At 34.4% G+C, this 19,389-nt stretch overlaps 1 protein-coding gene across 4 annotated transcripts in view; it reads left to right on the top strand.

The window, feature by feature from the left end:
• Window positions 1-19,389, top strand: part of Ptbp2 (polypyrimidine tract binding protein 2) — a 64,334-nt gene that overhangs the window by 9,989 nt on the left and 34,956 nt on the right. For all 4 annotated transcript variants that reach the window (XM_059266165.1, XM_059266164.1, XM_059266167.1 and 1 more), the window contains exons 3-5: window positions 8,403-8,478; window positions 13,605-13,777; window positions 14,664-14,807. In XM_059266165.1, coding sequence (XP_059122148.1) covers window positions 8,403-8,478; window positions 13,605-13,777; window positions 14,664-14,807 — 393 coding nt within the window. The remainder of the gene's footprint in view (window positions 1-8,402; window positions 8,479-13,604; window positions 13,778-14,663; window positions 14,808-19,389) is intronic.

The raw sequence follows: 19,389 nt of genomic DNA, 5'->3' as shown, positions 1-19,389 counted from the left end.
GAAGAGGGCACCAGATCTCATTATAGATGGTTGTGAGCCACCATGTGGTTGCTGGGAATTGAACTCAGGACCTTTGGAAGAGCAAGCAGTGCTCTTAACCTCTGAGCCATTTCTCCAGCCCCGACACTAGTTTTTTTTTTTAAAGCAATATTAATATTGTACTAACATTATTTAATATAATTTATTATTTTTTGTAGCCATGTTTTTGTCTCTAAGGTATAGTCTACAAAAAAGGCATAGTATAATCTTTGAATTTTTAAAGTTTGTTGAAATTGCTCTTTGTTTTACCACCAAATTAATGGTAGATTTGTTTTCATTTTTAAAAATTATTTTTAACTAAATTTCCTCTGACCTCTGAAACAAACTACAGGAAAATGACCTCTGTAACAAGCTACAGTCAGAGAAGCTTAGCTAGTTCCCCCCCACTCCAGCACCCCACTTTTTGTATTTCCTCTATATGTATTTTCCTTAATTGATTGCTTTTTTCAACTCATCCATATAGTCAAGTATAAAGTTCTTCCCCACAATATGTAGAGAGTAGCACAGTATGCATAATGTTTTATAGCTGACATTTTACTTAATGATGCATATCTCCTTGGAAGACACTGCATGGCTGTAAGATGGAAACTTTCTCATTGCTTTCTTTGTATTTCATTGTTTCTACTCTTGCTAGTATGAAAAATCACCAGTATTTCTATAGAATAGCTCCTAAATGTGATTTGTTTGGTCAGTGTGTAATACAAATTCAGTTTTACCAGATATTCCTAAATGTTTTTGTGTGGGGGTTGTTTTCTATACAGAAATATGAATGCCAGTGTCTCATAGCAAGAACACATAGTATGTGACTATAGCTTCAAGTGGGTGGTGGGGGAGACAAGAGGATCCTAAGGGCTTGCTGGCTAGCCCTTGTGGAATAATTAGTGAGCCCCAGGTACCAATGAGAGACCCTGTCTCAGGAACTGAAAAAATTGGAAGTGTTGCTAGTCTGGTGGGTGAGAAAGTATCCAAATACAGAATTAATTTGGATTTGTTTTACCATAAGGAAGAATAAACAGATTTTCAGCTCATGATTTCTATTTGCTATGCCAAAAACTTCCAAGTTTTTAAATCTGTGTTTGAAGTTAAATTTCCTTTTTGATTCATTTATTTAAAATTTATTTCAAAATTTTATCTGGTTAAACCAGTTGAACTTGATTGCAGTTTTCTTCTTCACTATGCTTTTTATTGTAAATATCTTCCTGGTTTGGCTAAACATGGAATGTATTATAGAATTCATATTACAATGGATTTTTTTTTAATGGGCATTTAAATCAGTATTAGGATGATGTTGAAGGAATGAAACAGATTTTCAGTTTACTATTTTGAACTTTTTTTTCCTTTGGCCAGAAAGGGTATGGTCCATGTTTTCTTCCTTTGCATATTCCTGTTTTAAAATGGTGTGTATATATTTGTCTTTAGGAAACAAATCTTGGGCATGGATTCATGAAGTTAAGAACACTTGCTGCTCTTCTGAGGACTCAAGTTTAGTTTCCAGGACTCATGTCAGGCTGTACTCTAGCTCCAGGGGATGTGCCCTGGCTAGTGTTATCTTTAGGATGACTGTAGTTATCTTACAGGAGGGAACCTTGATTGAGAAAAATGCCTCTGTAAGATCCAGCTGTAGGGCATTTTCCATGGTAGGTGGTTCCATCCCATGGTGGGTGGTTCCATCTCTGAGCTGGTTGTCCTGGGTTCTGTAAGAAAGCAGGCTGAGCAAGCCATGATGAGTAAGCCAGTAAGCAGCACCCCTCCATGGCCCTCCATCAGCTCCTGCCTCCAGGTTCCTCCCGTTTGAGGAACTAAGACAGGATTCAACATTTTTGTTGTTGTTGTTGTATAATCCGTGGGTACCTGTATACATATGTGCCATAAACACATGCAGACACATACACATAAAATAGTAAAAATGAATTTTTAAACAAATATTACTTGGTGAGTAGGAGAAATGACCAGAATATGAGGTAAATTTTTATGTAGTGTCAAGTTGTATCTGTTGCTTATGAAATAATTTTGTGATAGCCTTAAAATATTTATTTATTTGTTTGTTTATTTATTGGGGGTTACGTGTATCATGTTGTGCATGTGGAGGTCACTGGGCAACTTCTGCACATTTCTTATTTTCTACTTTGTTAAAGCAGTATCTCTCTTGTTTCTATTGTACTCCAACCTACCTGGCCTGGGAGTACATTCTGTCTTGGCCTTCCGTCTTCCTGTAGCTGTACTGGGATTATAGATTAGTGGCTCTACACATCCACCTTTACCATAGGTTTTGGGGATCTGCACTCTTGTCATTAGGCTTTCCCTAATGACAGTTTACCTACTGATCCCTGTTCCTGACCTTGTGTGATACCTTAATCTACAGTATTGATTGTAGTTTGTTCTGAGTCTTTTTTTTTTTCTTACTTGATATCTTATCATTTGATTATTTCACAGAAGTGGCTTATTGGGGTTATTAAAATGCTTTGTTATTCATTGTTTTCTCCCTGGAATCTTTAATTAATTTGTGAGAATATTATTAGCCCCTTATCTACCGCTTAAAAATGTGAGTGTTACCATATATGTGTATGCCTATATCAGCTTTACCTCCCTCTGTATCTTAACACAGATGTGCCCTGAAGATTTTTTCTTACTCTTTCCAATATGATTTTGTCATGTAAATGAAAAAGATTAATATTTGGTCTTCCATATTCATTAGCTTATGTTCTGCCTCCAGGTAACCTTGGATTGAAAATACTACCTCCAAATTGTTTATGTGAAGACTTTTTCTTACTGTAAACAATGCATTATCTCTGCTGTTTATATTGTATTATGTACTTTAAGTAATTTAGAGACTTAATATGTGTCAGAAGATATGTACAGTTTGTCAGCACTTATGCCATGTCATACACAGGGCATGAGCATTCGCTTATTTTAATATCCCTAAGAATCCAAAAGCTAATTCTCCCAGATACTTAGGAACTGGAGGTGTGTGTGTTCATGTGTGTGCACATAGGTACACAAATGTAATACAGTTTATGAAAATAGTGTACGTGTATAATGTTTTCTATAATTTGTCTTTTTTGGGGGGGATGAGGGGAGCAGGGTCTCACACTGTAATCTAGGCTAATTTGGAACTCATTTATGTAGTCCAGGTTGGTCTTCAACCTGTGGCGATCCTTCTGCATCAGCCTCTGAGTGCTGAGATTACCATTGTGAGCCATTACACCTGACTGAGGCTGTGACTTCTGTTTTGATTCAGTGATGATTTCAGTAATTAACCAAATTATATGTGCAGTTGCATAATACTGTGGAGAGCTCTTCTGTGAAAATGTTCAAATTATCTCATTTGGTGGATATTTGGGATAAGGTTTTTAAAGTTGAATGGTGCTGGTATATGTATGACCGTTTTTTGAGAGTATACGCTGAGTCTTGAGTATGTTAAACTTTACCAGGTAGTAGTAGATTATTTCCCAGCATTTCATTCTGATTTATGTCTCAGATTAATACAAAAGAGTTACATGTCAAATCCTTCTGGCATTTTTTGAATTACGTATGTAGTTTCTTAATTTCTGCTAGTCTGGTGTGTTGTAATTGTTTTTGTTTGCTTGTTATTTTTACCTGCTTAATGGAGTGTACATTGTTTTTTTGTTTTTATTTTTAATGTGGAGCTTCACATTAGCTTTTCACTTTCAGTATCAAATATATTTCATGCACTTATCCACCACTAAGAACAAAAAAATTCATGACAGAATTAGAACTAGAAAAACAATTGTTTTATATTTGTCTTCTTCCATAACTCACGTTTATTGCCTGCTTTCAGTCCTTTCTCATCCCCTTACATTTAGCCTTTCTTATTCTCTATAACATGTTATTTTACACACGTGTACATTTGTTTACACATAAGCATAAATTAGCTACGTTTCACATATGAGAGAGGACATGCAGCGTTTTTTCCTGAGTTTGTGTGATCTTGCTTAATACTATACATTCCAAGTCCATTTTTTTCTTTCCAATTTTTAAATTTTTTTTTTCTTTAGACCTTAGTATTCTACTTTACATGTATACATACATTTTTCATTATCCATTTATCTGTTGATAGGCAGCTAGGTTAATCCCTATTTGTTATAATGAACAAAGCAGCAGTAAACATGAGGTGCAGATTCTTTGGGTATGAATGCCGAGGAGTGAAATTCTAGTAGTTCTTTGTTAACTTTGTTGACAAATCTCCAAACTATTTCCCACACAATAGCTGTGTTAGTTTGCACCCCTACCAACAGTGAATGGGGTGAGGCGTCCTTTTTCTCCATACCCTGGCTGACATTTTTGAGAGATTTGTTGATGTTAGCCATTCTTACTGGGGTGAGGTGGTATTCAGAGTAGTTTTAATTTGCATTTCTTTGGTGGCTAGGGATATTGAATACTTGTAAAAAATACTTATTGGACATTTTTTAATTTTTTTAACATCATTCATTCTTTGCTTTGTGTTGATTGGTTTTTTTATTTCTTTAGTGTGAAATTTCTACAGTTCTTTGTAAATTCTAGATATAGACACTTGTCTGAAGCATAGTTGTAAAGATTTTCTCGTTTTGTGGGGTGTTAATTCTGCTGATTATTTCTTTTGCTATATAGAAACAATTTTCATGTTCTCCCATCTGTTGATACTTGAGACTAGTTCCTGTGCTGTTAGTGTTTAATTTAAAAAGTTTTTGCTTACCCCAGCATCTTGAAGACTATCTCCTGTGGCTTCTTTTAAAGGTATTTTAAATATGGCCACATGTTACATTATTTGCATGTTAGTTAAAATTGTATGAATCCATTCCTTGCACATTTTAATTTTTCTCTTGTTCTTCTGGCTGTCTTTGTGGATGAGTGAAAGCCCATTCAGCAGTATGTTTGGGAAAACGAACTTACTTTCTTCTTTCCCATACCCAGTGGCAGTCAACACAGAAGGCTTTCCTGACCCTAGAAGGTTTGAAGGCTTCTTCCTACTGGCAAACAAGTAATTAATTATTCAATAACAGATACCAGTTGGGTGTCCTCCAAATAACTTCTAACATTGTACCCGGAGAAAGCCTTAGATTGCACAGGTTGAGGGTTCAGTCTTTACATTTCTCTCCATTTTGAGATGCCTGTCAGAAGCCCCTCGTGGTTTGGCATTGCTTTGAATGTGTGGTTCCCACAGTTATCTTCTTGGGTTCACTTAATTTACTAAAGAAAAGGACTTAGAGCTTTATCAGGGATCACATCAAGAGAGGTGCTCAGGGTGAAAGAGAACGGCTGTAGAACTTTTCTAGGTGTGCCATCCCGGGGAATCTCTACTTGTTAAGTTTGGAAACTGTCTGAGACTAGTCCTTTTAGAGTTTTATGGAGGCTTCATTACATAGGCATGTTTGATCAAACCATTGGCTGTTGGTCTTCTTCCAGTTGCTAATCTTGAGCCTGCCTTGAGCCTTCTAGCCATCAAGTCATCTTGTTAGTATCATTTTTATAAGGATTTTTCAGAGTTTTATGCCAGAAAATGGAAATGAAGACCATGTGTGTGTACGTATGTATATATACATATATTTGCAATATCATACAGACATTTAATTATTTTTAATTATTGCAGTAATTTTTGCATTGGGATTTTGTAACTACATAGTACTAGGATTTATCAGTATTTCCTTTTAGATTTAGTTTCTTTTGTAGGGATCCTTGAAATAATTTTTTAAAAGAAGTTTCTGGTGGTGTAAGAATGATCCCTATGCTTTTTGTTCTTGGCTACTTGGTCTGATAATGTGTAACTGCTAATTGTTATTTCCTTCTTGCTATTCTTCCTGCAGGGCTGTCTGTATTGTATTGTTGATAGTTCTTCAAATGTAACTTTTGGCTGTCAGAATTCTGTTAGGTGTGTCAGCCATCGCTTTGTGTATTTTTATGGGCAGTGTCGTGTGCTTTTCTAGCATTTAATAAGGGGTTAGCACTCATACCTGTTCATCCTTTCTCTCTGTCAAGGATGAGTAACCTCATTTTCTGAAAGTCTGGTTCTTCTCAGGAACTTGATATTTTTCTGTTTTTCCAGGTTAGGATTTCCTAGACTGGCATCTTTAGAGTAGGAAGTGTCTTGGCTAGATGTCAGTCTTCAACCCAGCAGGGCTCATGGACTTCTCAACTTGTGCTTACAGTTTTTGCTTGCCTTCATGGCAGTCCTAGGAACTCTTCTGAAGGGAGTAGTAGATGGTAATTTGGTTCAATTATGATAAGCAGAAGACTATTTAATAACATAAGAAAAACTCATTCAGACCTTTCAAATAATGACAAATGACTTGGATTTTTTAAAAATCACATTCATTCCTCTGACAAAAACTTTAATCCTCTTGGGAGCATTTTCTTAATTCTTGAAATGGTCATTTGTACTATAATAGATGTCAACGTTTCTCTGATCATACTTATTTACCAAGAGACATTCAAGACAATTTTAACATGTAAATTTTTAATTGAATGTAAATCAGGTTGACATTTTAGATGAATGAACAGTTTTAGAGATTACATGTTCTTAAGGACAGGTTTGAGTCTGAATTTTATTAAGTATTACAAGTTTGATTTGTTTTCAGCAGCCACTACAATGGAACAGCCATCAATTATTATCATTGTGTGATTTTTATAGCATCCAAGTTAAGTGACTAGGTTGAGTAAGATATTTCATGTAAAATTCCATTAGTTAATATGGTAATCTTAACATCAGTGTTGTAGAATCATAATAGTGGTAAACCTTTTACTCAATGAAAAGATGAGTACAATTTTCTCTTATAGAATGTAATCCATATAGATAGTCCTCAGTAATTCTTCACATCTCAAAATCATTAATAACTTTGTATTCTGACTGTTAGAATATATATAAAATGTACTCACAGGTATGAAACAATTGGATAAAAAGTGACTGCTATATAAAAATTTTTAAACACTCAAAGCAACTTTGTCATACATGGTGAAGATTTGTTGTAGGAGAAGGAAGAGAACCTTCTGCATGCAGTGAGCCAGTTAAGAAGCTTTCCTTTAACTTAGAACAGGGATTTCCTACTCATTACTTTGTAGTTACTTAAGATCGTGTAGGGTGGAAAAGAAAATGATCAGTTTAAAGATACAGTGATAATACACATCTGAAAGGCTGTGTGTTTACCTTTGGAAGCTAGGTTATGTGTAGGGGTGACATCAGACACTGACCCTTCTAAAGGGTTGTGTATCTTCTTCAGGTAAGTAAAGCACTAAGACTTGCCCCTTTTGTTTCCCCCCTTTTTACTTTTAGAATCAGATGTGGAATGATTTAGTGAAGGGCTGATTTTATTCACTGTAGGAAACTGCCATCCTATAGTTGGAAGCCAACTTTGTGTATACAACGATTTGATTTTGGTTTTTTTATAGTTTATAATATAAAATTAGTTTATATTTTAATCTTGATTTTTGTGTTCAGTTTATTATAAGTTCTTTAAATCAGCCAGTATTATTTAAGTATTAATGTCCATCTATGTAAATACACACATTTTTAAAGTAGACAAAACAGTTGATTTACTTTGAATGTTAGTCTAATGAAGTATATTTTTATGAAATATAGGTGTTTTCAAATACCTAAAACATCAGTGAATGATTTGAACATAAAAGACATAACCTTTCCCTAAAGAATTTTAAGATGAGTCAGTTTCTCTCTTTCTTTCTCTTTTATTTTGTGCAATAAACTTTCTCATTCCTTAGATGTTGCATTTGTCTTGGATGTTCTAGTTGCTGATATTTATGCCTGTCTTTTATTATGGTAATGACTAGCTCCCCAGTTTGAAGTGTGAATTTCCTAAAGACCTGATATATCTGAATGAGCAAAACTAGTAGAATGAAAGATTCAAATAATGCTTTTGAGAATGGCTATCTCCTCTGTCCTATTCTTGTCTTTCTTTTTGGTAAAAATTTGAGGTATAGCCTTTTAAAGAATTGATTGTGGAACTTTATAATTTTCTTACTTGGAATTTGGGTAAGAGAAGGAAGTCACTTGGTATAGATGGGAGAGTAAAAAGAGACGAAGTTATCCTTTGTTGTAGGGCATCAGTTTGAATCTGTGGGTCGTAACCTTAACAGGTCACATATCAGATATCCTGTATATCAGGTATTTTCAGTATGATCCATAATAGCAAAATTAGTTATGAAGTAGCAACAAAATAATTTTATGGTTGAGGAGCATCACAACACAAGGAACTAACTGTATTAAATAAAGGGTTACAACATTAGGAAGGGAGTTGAGAACCACTATTTTAGGGATTCAGTCATGTGTAGTAGTTGGAAAGTTAGAAATAAAAGATAAGCTTTTGTATTATTTTTAAGTACAGTGTCTTATGGTAATTTGTTTTTACTTTTTATAGAGAGGATCTGACGAGCTACTCTCAGGCAGTGTTCTCAGTAGTCCCAACTCTAATATGAGTGGCATGGTGGTTACAGGTAAGTGTTGCTGCCTTAGCAGCCCTCATTTACTATTTTCCAAACTAAAGCTTAATTTAGGCCAGAATAGCTTTTGTTTTGAAATCTGAAATTGATGATTTTTGTGGACAAGTGGAGTTTAAGTCTGATTCAATTTATTTGTTTTGTGATGCTAGGGACTGAACTCAAGGGCTTGTAGGTAGACTTTTCTGTCCTGTGAGAGACTTAATTATAAATGCTTGGCCAATAGCTTAGGCTTGTGTTTTAGCTAACTCTTATAACTTAAATTAACCCATTTCTGTTCATCTATGTGCTGCCCTGAGGCTCGTTTACCTCATGTATGTACTTCCCATCCTGCTTGCTCTGTGTCTCATGGCATCTCCTCAGACTCCTCCTCCTCCTTCCCAGCATTCTCTTAGTGTGGTTCTCCCCCACTTAACCTTATCCTGCCTTGTTGTTGGCCAGTCAGCTCTTTATTAACCAATGAGAGTAATATGTATTTACAGTGTACAAAGATTGTTCCATAGCAAGCACTTGCACATGCCAGGAAATACTCTACCACTGACTCATACCCGGTCTTAAAACTTTACCCTTATCTTCTTATTGTTGTTAACTATGGTACATTTTTTATTTAAAAAAAATTATTTTTGTTTGTTTTTAAGTAACACAAATTCTATATTCTTACTTGTTTACCCTTTCACATTTTACTAAACAATTACACTAAAGTGATGAAATCTGGGTTGTAGACTTATCCAGATCCTGTAGTCGATATTTTCAAAAGCCTTTATTTCCTTTTCTTCCTTTCTTCCTCCTTTCCCTTCCTTTTTTCTTCCTTTTCTGTGACAGTCGTCACTGTGTCCAGGTTGGCCTTCACCTAGGCTCAAGTGGGCAAGTAGCCCCTCTGTGTTAGTCTCTCATGTAGTTGAGACTATAAGCACCTTAGACTAACTTGATCTTACAACTTGATTTTTAATTAAAAAGTAGAACCCATTTTCACAGGCCTCATTTTTGCATTTTTCTTATATTTTTAATTTTTGTGTATATATCTTTATTATTTTATACCACAAACCCTCCTGTCTATGCTGTAAATAAAAATCCAAAGTTGACCTATACAATTGTCTTCTGTGTAGTTTCATCTTCTTTTTTTCCTCTAATGATATTTTAATGAATTTCCATTTTGTTGTCTATTTAAAATCTAAGAGGATTTATGTAATCTCCACAGTTAGAACTTTTCTTAGGTAAATCCGAAATAATATTTTAATGTCTAAAGAAATATATATTAATCTGAGACTTTAGTTTATGAATGATAAGACTATATTTTGAATATATTACTACCATTGTTATTATTAGATTAATTTACCTTAAAATTTGACATTTTACACCTCTTTTCCTGAAACCAGTTTCTTTTTTTCTATAAAGATCATAAAAGGATGGAATAAACAAATATTTTTCAATTAGCTCTTTTGATACACTTGGATGTACACATATACAATTCTAATGTTTCATTTCCTTAAAAATGATAAGTATTTGCTAACTGCAATATGATGATGTAAAGATGAATTTCTAGTATATATTTATTTTTTTGTATAGCATTTATGAAACAGTATCATAGTGCCATGATTCTGATAATGAAGAAGCAAGTTCAGATACCTGCAACTCTGCTTTGTCAAGTTTTTTATTTATAATAAATAATAATTGGTACTAGGAATATTTTTAAAATTAATATCTGTGGTTGTACATGTACTGTAGTAGACTTGATCCTTTTTCCAGTCATCTTCCAAACCAAAGTTGATTGTTATAATTGATGAACAGAAAGTATGAGCTTGAATGAAAGGAAACCCCTGCAGTGAGCCTCGTGCTCCTTCTGGTTTTCTGCTTTGAAAGACAGTGACTCCACAACTGCATAGACAAAGCAGAGAGGCTTCCCTGAATCAAAGAAACTCAGACTGGAATTCTAAACATGTGGGACTTGGGAGGCATAAGTCCTGAAGGAAAGGAAATTATACAAATTTAGGCAGAGTTTGGTGTAGGGGTCATAATCAAAATTTTGGTGCTAGCTAGGTTGCTTTTATACAGGTGGGAACTTTGCAGTGCCTATTAGAAATTGCCTTACTAAGGGCTGAGCCACATCTTTCTAAATAGGCTGGTATTGTACCATGCAGGGTTTATTGCTAGATGAGACCATTGATATCTTTTCTCCACCAGCAGGCTGCATAGCACTAAGTAGGGAGACAGTTCCTGGTCAATCTAGGTTGTTTTCTCTATTTGGCAGGATCTTAAGTTAAAGCAGTACACTTAACTATAGGATTCTGCTGCTTTCTCTCCTAGGTGTTTACTCACAATAAATGAACTTCATTAAAAAAAATCTTATTATGTGATTTTGAATAGCTTATATTTATAGTAATCCAAATTTGAAACAACCTGAGTGTCTGTTGGCAGGTGAATGGGTAAATTCCTGTTTTGGCATCATGTGCTCTTTGTACAGTCTGTATTGATTAACTCTGTAGTGTGAGTTATTGATACAGCTGTAGGGATGAATTTCCAAGTGAAATTGTGTGAAAAATAGAAGACAAAAATAAAGTGTGTCTATAGATAATGAGTTTATAAATATTATACTGTAGGAAATGAAAACTAAATTATATTGACTGATCCAGAATATACCCTAGTATATATAACAAGTATGTCTCCATGATGATTCTAAATCCAGTGAAATTGACAAGCTTATTCATTAACACTGTAAATAAAAGGATACAATAGAGAATTAGAACATTGGCTCCATCACCTTGGTGTAACCCATATTTATAAAACTATACTGTGTAACTACAGAACAACCTGTAAATATATATAGGATGTTCATCATGATATAGTGTATTCTGGATCATAAAATAACAGTAAATTTCAAGTGATTGAAAGAGATCCAGTAAGAGAGGGTTAATAGTCCTCAGTTGGGCTCAAGGAGGGATGCATGGATCTCCTGGGTGGACTGGAGGCAGGTGAGGATGGGAACTTGAGGGATTGGGTTGAGGATTGGATGGAGGAGGAGAGTGCTGAAAGAGATGACTGGAAATTTCCAGGTCAGGTAGAAACCTGGTGCAAGGGAAAACTCCCACAAAACTACAAGGATGACCCCAGCAAAGACTCCTAGCAATAGTGGATATGTAATGTGAACTGTGATGAAATTGGTGACTGATCAGTCATCAGCCATTTCTGATGACTACCCCAGTTTTCATCAGAGAGCCTTCATCCAGTAACTGATGGAAACGGATTCAGAGACCTACAGCCAAACATTAGGCCGAGCTCGGAAAATATGCTGAAGAGGGGGAGGAAGGATTGTAGGAGCCAAAGGGGTTAAGGACACCACAAGAAAACCCACAGAAACAACTAACCTGGCTCCTAGGAACTCACAGAGTCTGAACCAACAACCAGGGAGCCTGCATGGGACCGACCTAGGCCCTCTACATATATGTGACAGTAGTGTAGCTTGGTCTGCTTGTGGGACTTCTAATGATGGGATCAGGGGCTGTCTCTAATGCTTTGGCTGGCTCTTGGGAACCTGTTCCTTATGCTGGTTTGCCTTTCCCAGCCTAAATACAAGGGGAGGTGCTTGTTAGTCTTACTACAACTTGATAATGCCATGCTTTGTTGACACCCATGGGAGGCCTTCCCTTTCTGAACAGAAACAGAGGAGAAGAATGGATTGGAGTGGGAGGCAAAGAGAAGGGGGGAGGAAATGGGAGGAGAGGAGGGAAGGGAAACTGGTGAGGATATAAAATCGATTAAATAAAGAAGAAATAGTCCCCAGTCTATGGTGGTCCCTAAAGGCTGGTCCGGAAGAGTGATAGACTCAAAGATGAAGTTCCTTATTTATTTCATTTTTTTAAAATCATTTTTAACCTAAGTGCTCTGTCTTAATGTGAAGGTAACTTGTAGTGAATTATAGGAGATCTTAAGAATGTTTTGAACCAACAACAATTTTAGATAGGCACTTGTGAGGAAGTTAATTACAGTAGAAGCCAGAGCAACAGGGAGAGTACTGTCTTTACTCATTAAGATGTTGATGTTAGATTGAAATAGGAAACAGATTTTGACTTAAGAGAAGTGTTCCAGTAGAAAGAGTTTTAAAATTCATTTGTTTGTATTTTTAAAGTAGAAACTGTCCTTAAAGTGCCTCAGGACTGAGTAATACATGATAAATGGTATGCTTAGTGACTTCTGGGCCTCTGAGGTAGCTCAGCAGGTAAAGGCATTGGCTGCCAAGCCTAGTAACCTGCTTGTGATTTCTGGGGTCCACATGGTGCAGAACACTGACTCAGGCAAGTTGTCCTCTGACTTCACATGAACACTGTGGCATCATAAAATATTTACATTTTATTTTAATGTATTCACGAATAAATTAGCATGTATAAGGATTTTTGATGTCAGTTGACGTCTTAGAAATACACTTGAGTATCTAGTAAATTACGACCAACTGATCAGATGTAGAGATGCTTTACAATTCTGTACAATATATTATCTAATCTATAGGCATCTGTAATTACAGAGTGTTTTTCTTTTTTGGTGAAACTTTGTAATGAAGGCAAATTTATTTATTGAAATGGATACTGCCAGTCTACTTTAAAAAATGATTCAAAAGTGCATACTTTTACTTCATTATATTGTTGTTTCATTCTGTTTTATTATTTGTTCTTAGTAAGCTCTTACTGTGCCCAGTGTAAATTAAATCTTGATTATAACAAAGAAAAGATACCTGTTGAGCTTAATTCTAGCTGTTTATATAGATATAGAGTGGGGGTTTTGGAATGTATCTCTTGGCAAACGGGAGCTTGCTGTATCTGTTAGTCTGTAAAAAGAATTAAATGGTAATATACTTATGTACTTTAGTCATTGGACAGTTTCTGTATAAAATTCAATTTTAATAATTTTGCTGATTACTTATTATTTTCTCTACATAGACTGCACATGGCTAAATGGTAGCTTTAATTGATTTAATAATTTCTCCATTCTTTTAAAAGTCTAATTTAAATTTTTCAAGAATTCATATTTACTCACCTATGTTTTAAGGTTATTCTTAGCTTTTCATAAAAAAAGGAAAATCCATGTATTTTTGTCTTACTGAAATATAAAGAGTGTTTCTGAATATTTTTCAGCCAATGGTAATGATAGTAAGAAGTTTAAAGGAGAAGATAAAATGGATGGGGCGCCCTCTCGTGTACTTCACATTCGAAAGTTACCTGGTGAAGTGACTGAAACAGAAGTCATTGCTTTAGGTTTACCTTTTGGTAAGGTGACTAACATCCTTATGCTGAAAGGAAAAAACCAGGTACAGTTCTACAAACATTGCTAGCATGTTAAACCCAGACTATACAGAATGAGAATTACCTGTCACCTAATGAGAGGATTCATTTTCTGACAAACTTAACTTAAAAAGAAGTCTTGTTCTTCTTGTTTTTTTTTGGATACTCGTTCAGTAATAGTATCAGTAGCAGTAGGATCCAGGTATTTTAAGTATGACATTTTGTTTTAAAATATTTAATGGTTCTATTTAGGAGAATTTATGAAACTTAACATTCTCTAAAGTACAGCTAATGTTATAATTATTCTGGCTGTTTCACATTTTTCCCTTTATATTTTTCAAATGAGACCTCTAGGGTAGTAATAATACAATTCTGATGCTAGAAAATGTTTATTTTTCTCTAGTTTTTGTTAGAAAACAGATTAATGGGGTGTAGTAAATCGTAGATGAAACACAGAAGTAGTTTGTTCTTGAGGGAGATTGCTTGATTTAGCTCTAATTGTATATTTAAAATTAAAATATTTCTAGGATATATTTCATTATTTTCAAATTACTTATATGTGTGTGGATATATGCATGTGAGTGGAGGTACCTACAGAAGCCAAAGGTTTCACATCCCCTGGAACTGTAGTTTAAGGCACTTGTGAGGTACCATACATGGATATTGGGTGTAAACTTGGGTCCAAAGCAACAAGCTCTTTTAACCGGCCACCTCCTTCAGCCCTAAATAAGATACTAAATTCTTTTTATTAGAATACTGAAATGTAAATTGAGGGTTATATTCTAGGCAATGTTTAATTAGCAGACTAGATTACACAGATACTTGAGTTTGAGTTAAAATTTGTAATTTTTATTTAAAAATTTAATTCATAGTTTTTTGTTTTGCTTTGTTTTTTTCTAAACTCACTTTCAGGCATTTTTGGAACTGGCAACAGAGGAAGCAGCTATTACTATGGTTAATTACTATTCTGCTGTGACACCTCATCTTCGAAACCAACCGATTTACATCCAGTACTCCAATCACAAAGAACTAAAGACAGATAATACATTAAACCAAGTGAGTGTATATGTACATAAAATATATAGCTGATTGCATCTTAAGAATCTCATAAATAGTATATATTAATAGAAAATAGTTTCTATATGCATTTTCTTGTTGTCTTTAAAATATTTTAGTGTATGTATATATATTAAGTATTTATTTACAAAAATATGTGGCTTTCTGATACTTACTTTCTGGTCTAAATTAATATTAGATTAGTTTTACTATATTTAAACACTTTGTCAGAGATTTCTATTTCTTGTTACATTTTAAAGTTTTTAATATGGAAACTAGGGCTAAGGGTTAGTTGAACATGTTTGAGGCTCTGGGTTTAAGTTCCTAATACCAAGCAACAAAAGGAACAAACACTGGCAATCATCTGTAGTCACAGCTGGAGCTAGAAGTTAGGTGCAGGAGGGGAGCCAGAGAGGTTGGAGAGGCTTGATGAGATGGAACTTGTTAGTATAAACTGAACTATTCTGCTGCTTAAACTGACATTATGAAATGCGGTACCTCTGGACTCTTGTGTTCTTTCATTGTCATAGTTTTTTGTTTTTATTTTTTTCCTTAAAAATGTCTTAATTTCTGTGGAGTGGTGGTGCACGCCTTTAATACTGGCACTCGGGAGGCAGAGGCAATGAGTTCGAGGCCAGCCTGGTCTACAGAATACATTCCAGGACAGCCAGGACTGTTACACAGAGAAACCCTGTCTCAAAAATACCAAAAAGAAAAAAAAAAGTGTTAACTTCATTGAAGAAAACTAAGAATGAGGACTATATGAATGTTGGCTTACGAAAATATGATACAGAAGATGTTTAAAATTGATGTTAAAATAGATAAGAATGCTTTTAAACCCAAACATGTTAAGTTGATATAGTGTTCTAAGGACTTTTATTTTCTTTAGTACAGTGCTTTTAAAGCTTATTGTATATATTTGCTTCAGTAAGATACGGCTGTATCTAGCTATTTGTTAACATTAAAAATTTTCATTCCTTGTAAGTGAAAAGTGACTTGAAATTATTTTTAATAGCTTACGAGAAATAAGCTGTAAAACTTTTGCCTAAAGGATAGGGGGCTAACATACTATATACTTTTATTGTTTTAGTTTGTAACAAAGATCTCATTCCCTTTGAATCAAAAAGTTAGAAAGTATGCTAAAAGAAATACTTATTCTGTGCCTTTTGTTGATTTTTTTTGCACTTGTTTAATTATCAATTGGCAAATCATGAATGTACATATTTATAGAGTACAGTATGATGTTTTTATATTCGTTCTTTGTGGGTAATCAGATGACATAAATTGACTTCTCTACCACCTGAAATACTTTATTTCATTATGGTGAGAATGGGCAAAATATTTTGAAATATACAAGTAGCTATAGTTTTCATAGTTTGTCATAGACCACTCAGACCTACCCTGACCAAAAGTCATCCTCTAAGCATCCTTTTGGCCATGGGAGTCAGTCTTCTTGATACTTTTATGGTTTTGATTATATGAGATTCTCTATGTGAGATCATGTACTGCATGTCTTTCTCTATGCATTTTATTATACTGAGATTTATCCCAGTTTTATTTATTTTATTTTTTGAGATTCTGAACACATTATCATTCATTTTATGTAGTGCTCTGGATGAATTAAATCCAAGGTCTTAAACATGGTAGTTGAGCACTGAATCACTGGGCTATGCCTTCCGTCTTTAGTTCTAGAACATTGAAAAGAAAGAAATATATAAGAAAGGGAACAAAAATAGGGAGTCTCTAGATACATAATTTTCAGTAGTGATGGCTACTTAAAGCTCCAAATAGAGGGGGACTTTAGAATAATGAACTTCCAAGTGGTTAGGGAATAAATCACTTAGTCTAGTCTGTTTGATTACACACAGAAGGAATGTTCAAATTAAGTCAAGTTTTTAATTTCCAAAGCCCTTTAGTGTTTGGTTTCATTGTTGTCATCTGTTTTTACATTGTAGTTTGGCACAGAAAGAACATTGCAGTTCTTGGAAGTGGTCTGTCCTTCAGTTTTACCTTTTAGTTTATCTTGTCCTTATTCTCTTTCTTGCTCTTTATTTTTATTCATAGTTGAGAATGCACAATTAGAATTTTGTTAGACTCACATGATTTTCCCCCAGATTAAAGTAATGAGGAATTGGATGTCATTGTAGCTCCGCCGCTGCCAAAGAGACTTATTTTGAACTAACAAATATGCCTTTTAGGTCTTTTGATTCTTTTAAGGGATGATTTTGTTGTTTTTAGTGTTGAGGTGATGAGTCAGAAGCAAGAATTGAGTTGCTTTTTCAATATCTAGACTTCCCATTAATCTGTGTTGGTGCTTCCTGTCTTGTGAACCTGCCAGTTGCTGCCCTGATACCTGTTTGGTTTTTGTTGTTGTTGTTGTCGTCGTTAGTATAATTCCCAATTATATATAATTCCCATCTTGCTGTGTGCTCACTGTGTCCTTAGTCTGTTTTCATTCATTTTCTCTGTTCTTGGAATTTAATAAAAATCATTCTTAGCCTATTGTTTAGTATTTGATACATTTTATTCACTTATAGGCATTTTGATATTTGATAAGAGAGGCAAGTTAATATGTGTTTAATTATAAATTCTATTGCAACCATTTATTAAATCACCGAGTCCTATCAATTCACTTTTTATACTTACCTATATACTTCTCTCTAATCCTTTCTACTTCCGTTGCTTAGATGACAGTTATTTGTGTTGATTTCCAGTAAGTTATTCTTCTGCATCATGTCCTTTCTGTGCTTGGTTAGATAAAGGCCCAGAACAACTATTGTTTGTCTCCTTCCTTATGGCCATCTATTTGCCTATTTTTCTGTCTCAGAAGTAATGAGTTAATCCTGTAACTGAATGAGATTTCTCTTGCTTGAAGTCTTTTGCTGCCATTTTGCTCTCACCTATGGATGGGATGTTGATAAGGCCAATCTGGAAAATGTAGTAAAGACCTATCTCTAAACAAATAGACAAAACAACTAATAACAGATGTTGGAGTTAATATGCAAGGAAGCTTGAATGCTCATATATAGGCGACTGGAATGTAAATAGGTAGAGTCATTTTTGAAAACTGAAATAGCTCAAGTTGAGCATATGCATGTTCTGTATTTAATATTTTCTGCTTCTAGTTATGTGGTTGAGAAAATATACATGAATCAAAAGATAGGCAAAGAAAATTCATGAAGCAACCATTATATTGTAGTAGCCCAAAGCTAGAAATGACCCAGATGTGCAGCAGTAAAAGAAGTTGTTATGTATCCATTTAGTGGAATATTTATGGCCAAAAAGAATGAATAAGCTCTGTGTATCTGCAGAGCATAAGCATACATCATAAAATGGTGTTTCTTGAAAGAAGCCAGACCAAAGTAGAATGGTTTTTATTTTTATTATTTATTTATTATTTTTGTTGGGAGGTGATATTTGTTCAGACAAGTTCAATTTGTGGTATTTTACTGAGGTGTCTTAGAGCATTTGCTTCCTTTTCTATATATATGTAATAGTTTGAAAATGTTACATAAAGTCTAGATTGTCAAGCTAACTGTGCTTCATGTATTAAAACAAATGTAAAGTCATTTGTTACTACTATGAGAGATCATAATTGTCAAGCCAAAAGAAATGGTTAATGATGAATAAGCATAATTAATGGAATTAATTCCATGAAAAAGCATGGAATTAATACGTGTTTTTATATTGATTTTTGTTTCTGAAAAGATAGCCACAGTCTATTGTGAGAGATTAGTGCAGGAAAGGAAACTTCCCTGACAGAGTTGCAGGGAAAACTTCACCTTTTGTATTTACTGAATTTTATGCTGTGATCTAATGGTTCCTAGTTTCAAAAGACATTTGAATTTGTAACAGATGTTAGTTGTGGTATTTAATGCTGTCATTGTAGATAAATGTGTATAGGGAAATGATGCTCTTAAGGTCTCTTTATTTTCCATAGTATTAAAGTATCAAGTAGTTATGGCCTTAAAATACTGAGTTTAATTTGAGTTCCTTGTATTGATACATGCATTTACAGTTCAAATTATTAATTAGCATTTAAACAATGTTTATTTAGATGTGCGTTTTTGACTTTTTGAGTATTGAGCTGTGTGAACCCTGGATTTTCTACTTTACTCTCATAGGCATATTAATTCTTTTGTATTTTTCTTGTATCACTTAGTTGTATTTATATTATTTATCCGCAAATAAAGATTTGTCAGATCATTAAGATAATATGAAAGTTAAATAATGGTGTATTTTGCAGTATGGATGGTGAATTATCTACCATAAACACTGAAAGTATCCCTTCACAGTATATCTGGAAATTTTCTAGACAATTGTAATAGAGACTATATTAATTTATTTTTATTTTAAATTTTTTAATTCGTCTATTTTATATCAGCCACAGCCTCCCCCCATTCTTCCCTCCAAGTCCCTTCCTGCCATTTTTCCCCTCCTTCCCCACCCCCTCTTCTTCAGTCTTCATTCAGAAAAGGGCAGGTCTCCCATGAGTATCTATAAAACATGGCATATCAAGTTGCAGTAAGACTAAGCACCTCCCCGTGTATTAAGGCTGGACAAGGCAACCCAGTATGAGGAG

Source organism: Peromyscus eremicus, chromosome 6 (genome assembly GCF_949786415.1).
Source record: "Peromyscus eremicus chromosome 6, PerEre_H2_v1, whole genome shotgun sequence".
NCBI classification, from domain to species: Eukaryota; Metazoa; Chordata; class Mammalia; order Rodentia; family Cricetidae; genus Peromyscus; species Peromyscus eremicus.
This window is presented reverse-complemented; position numbering and strand designations above follow the sequence as displayed.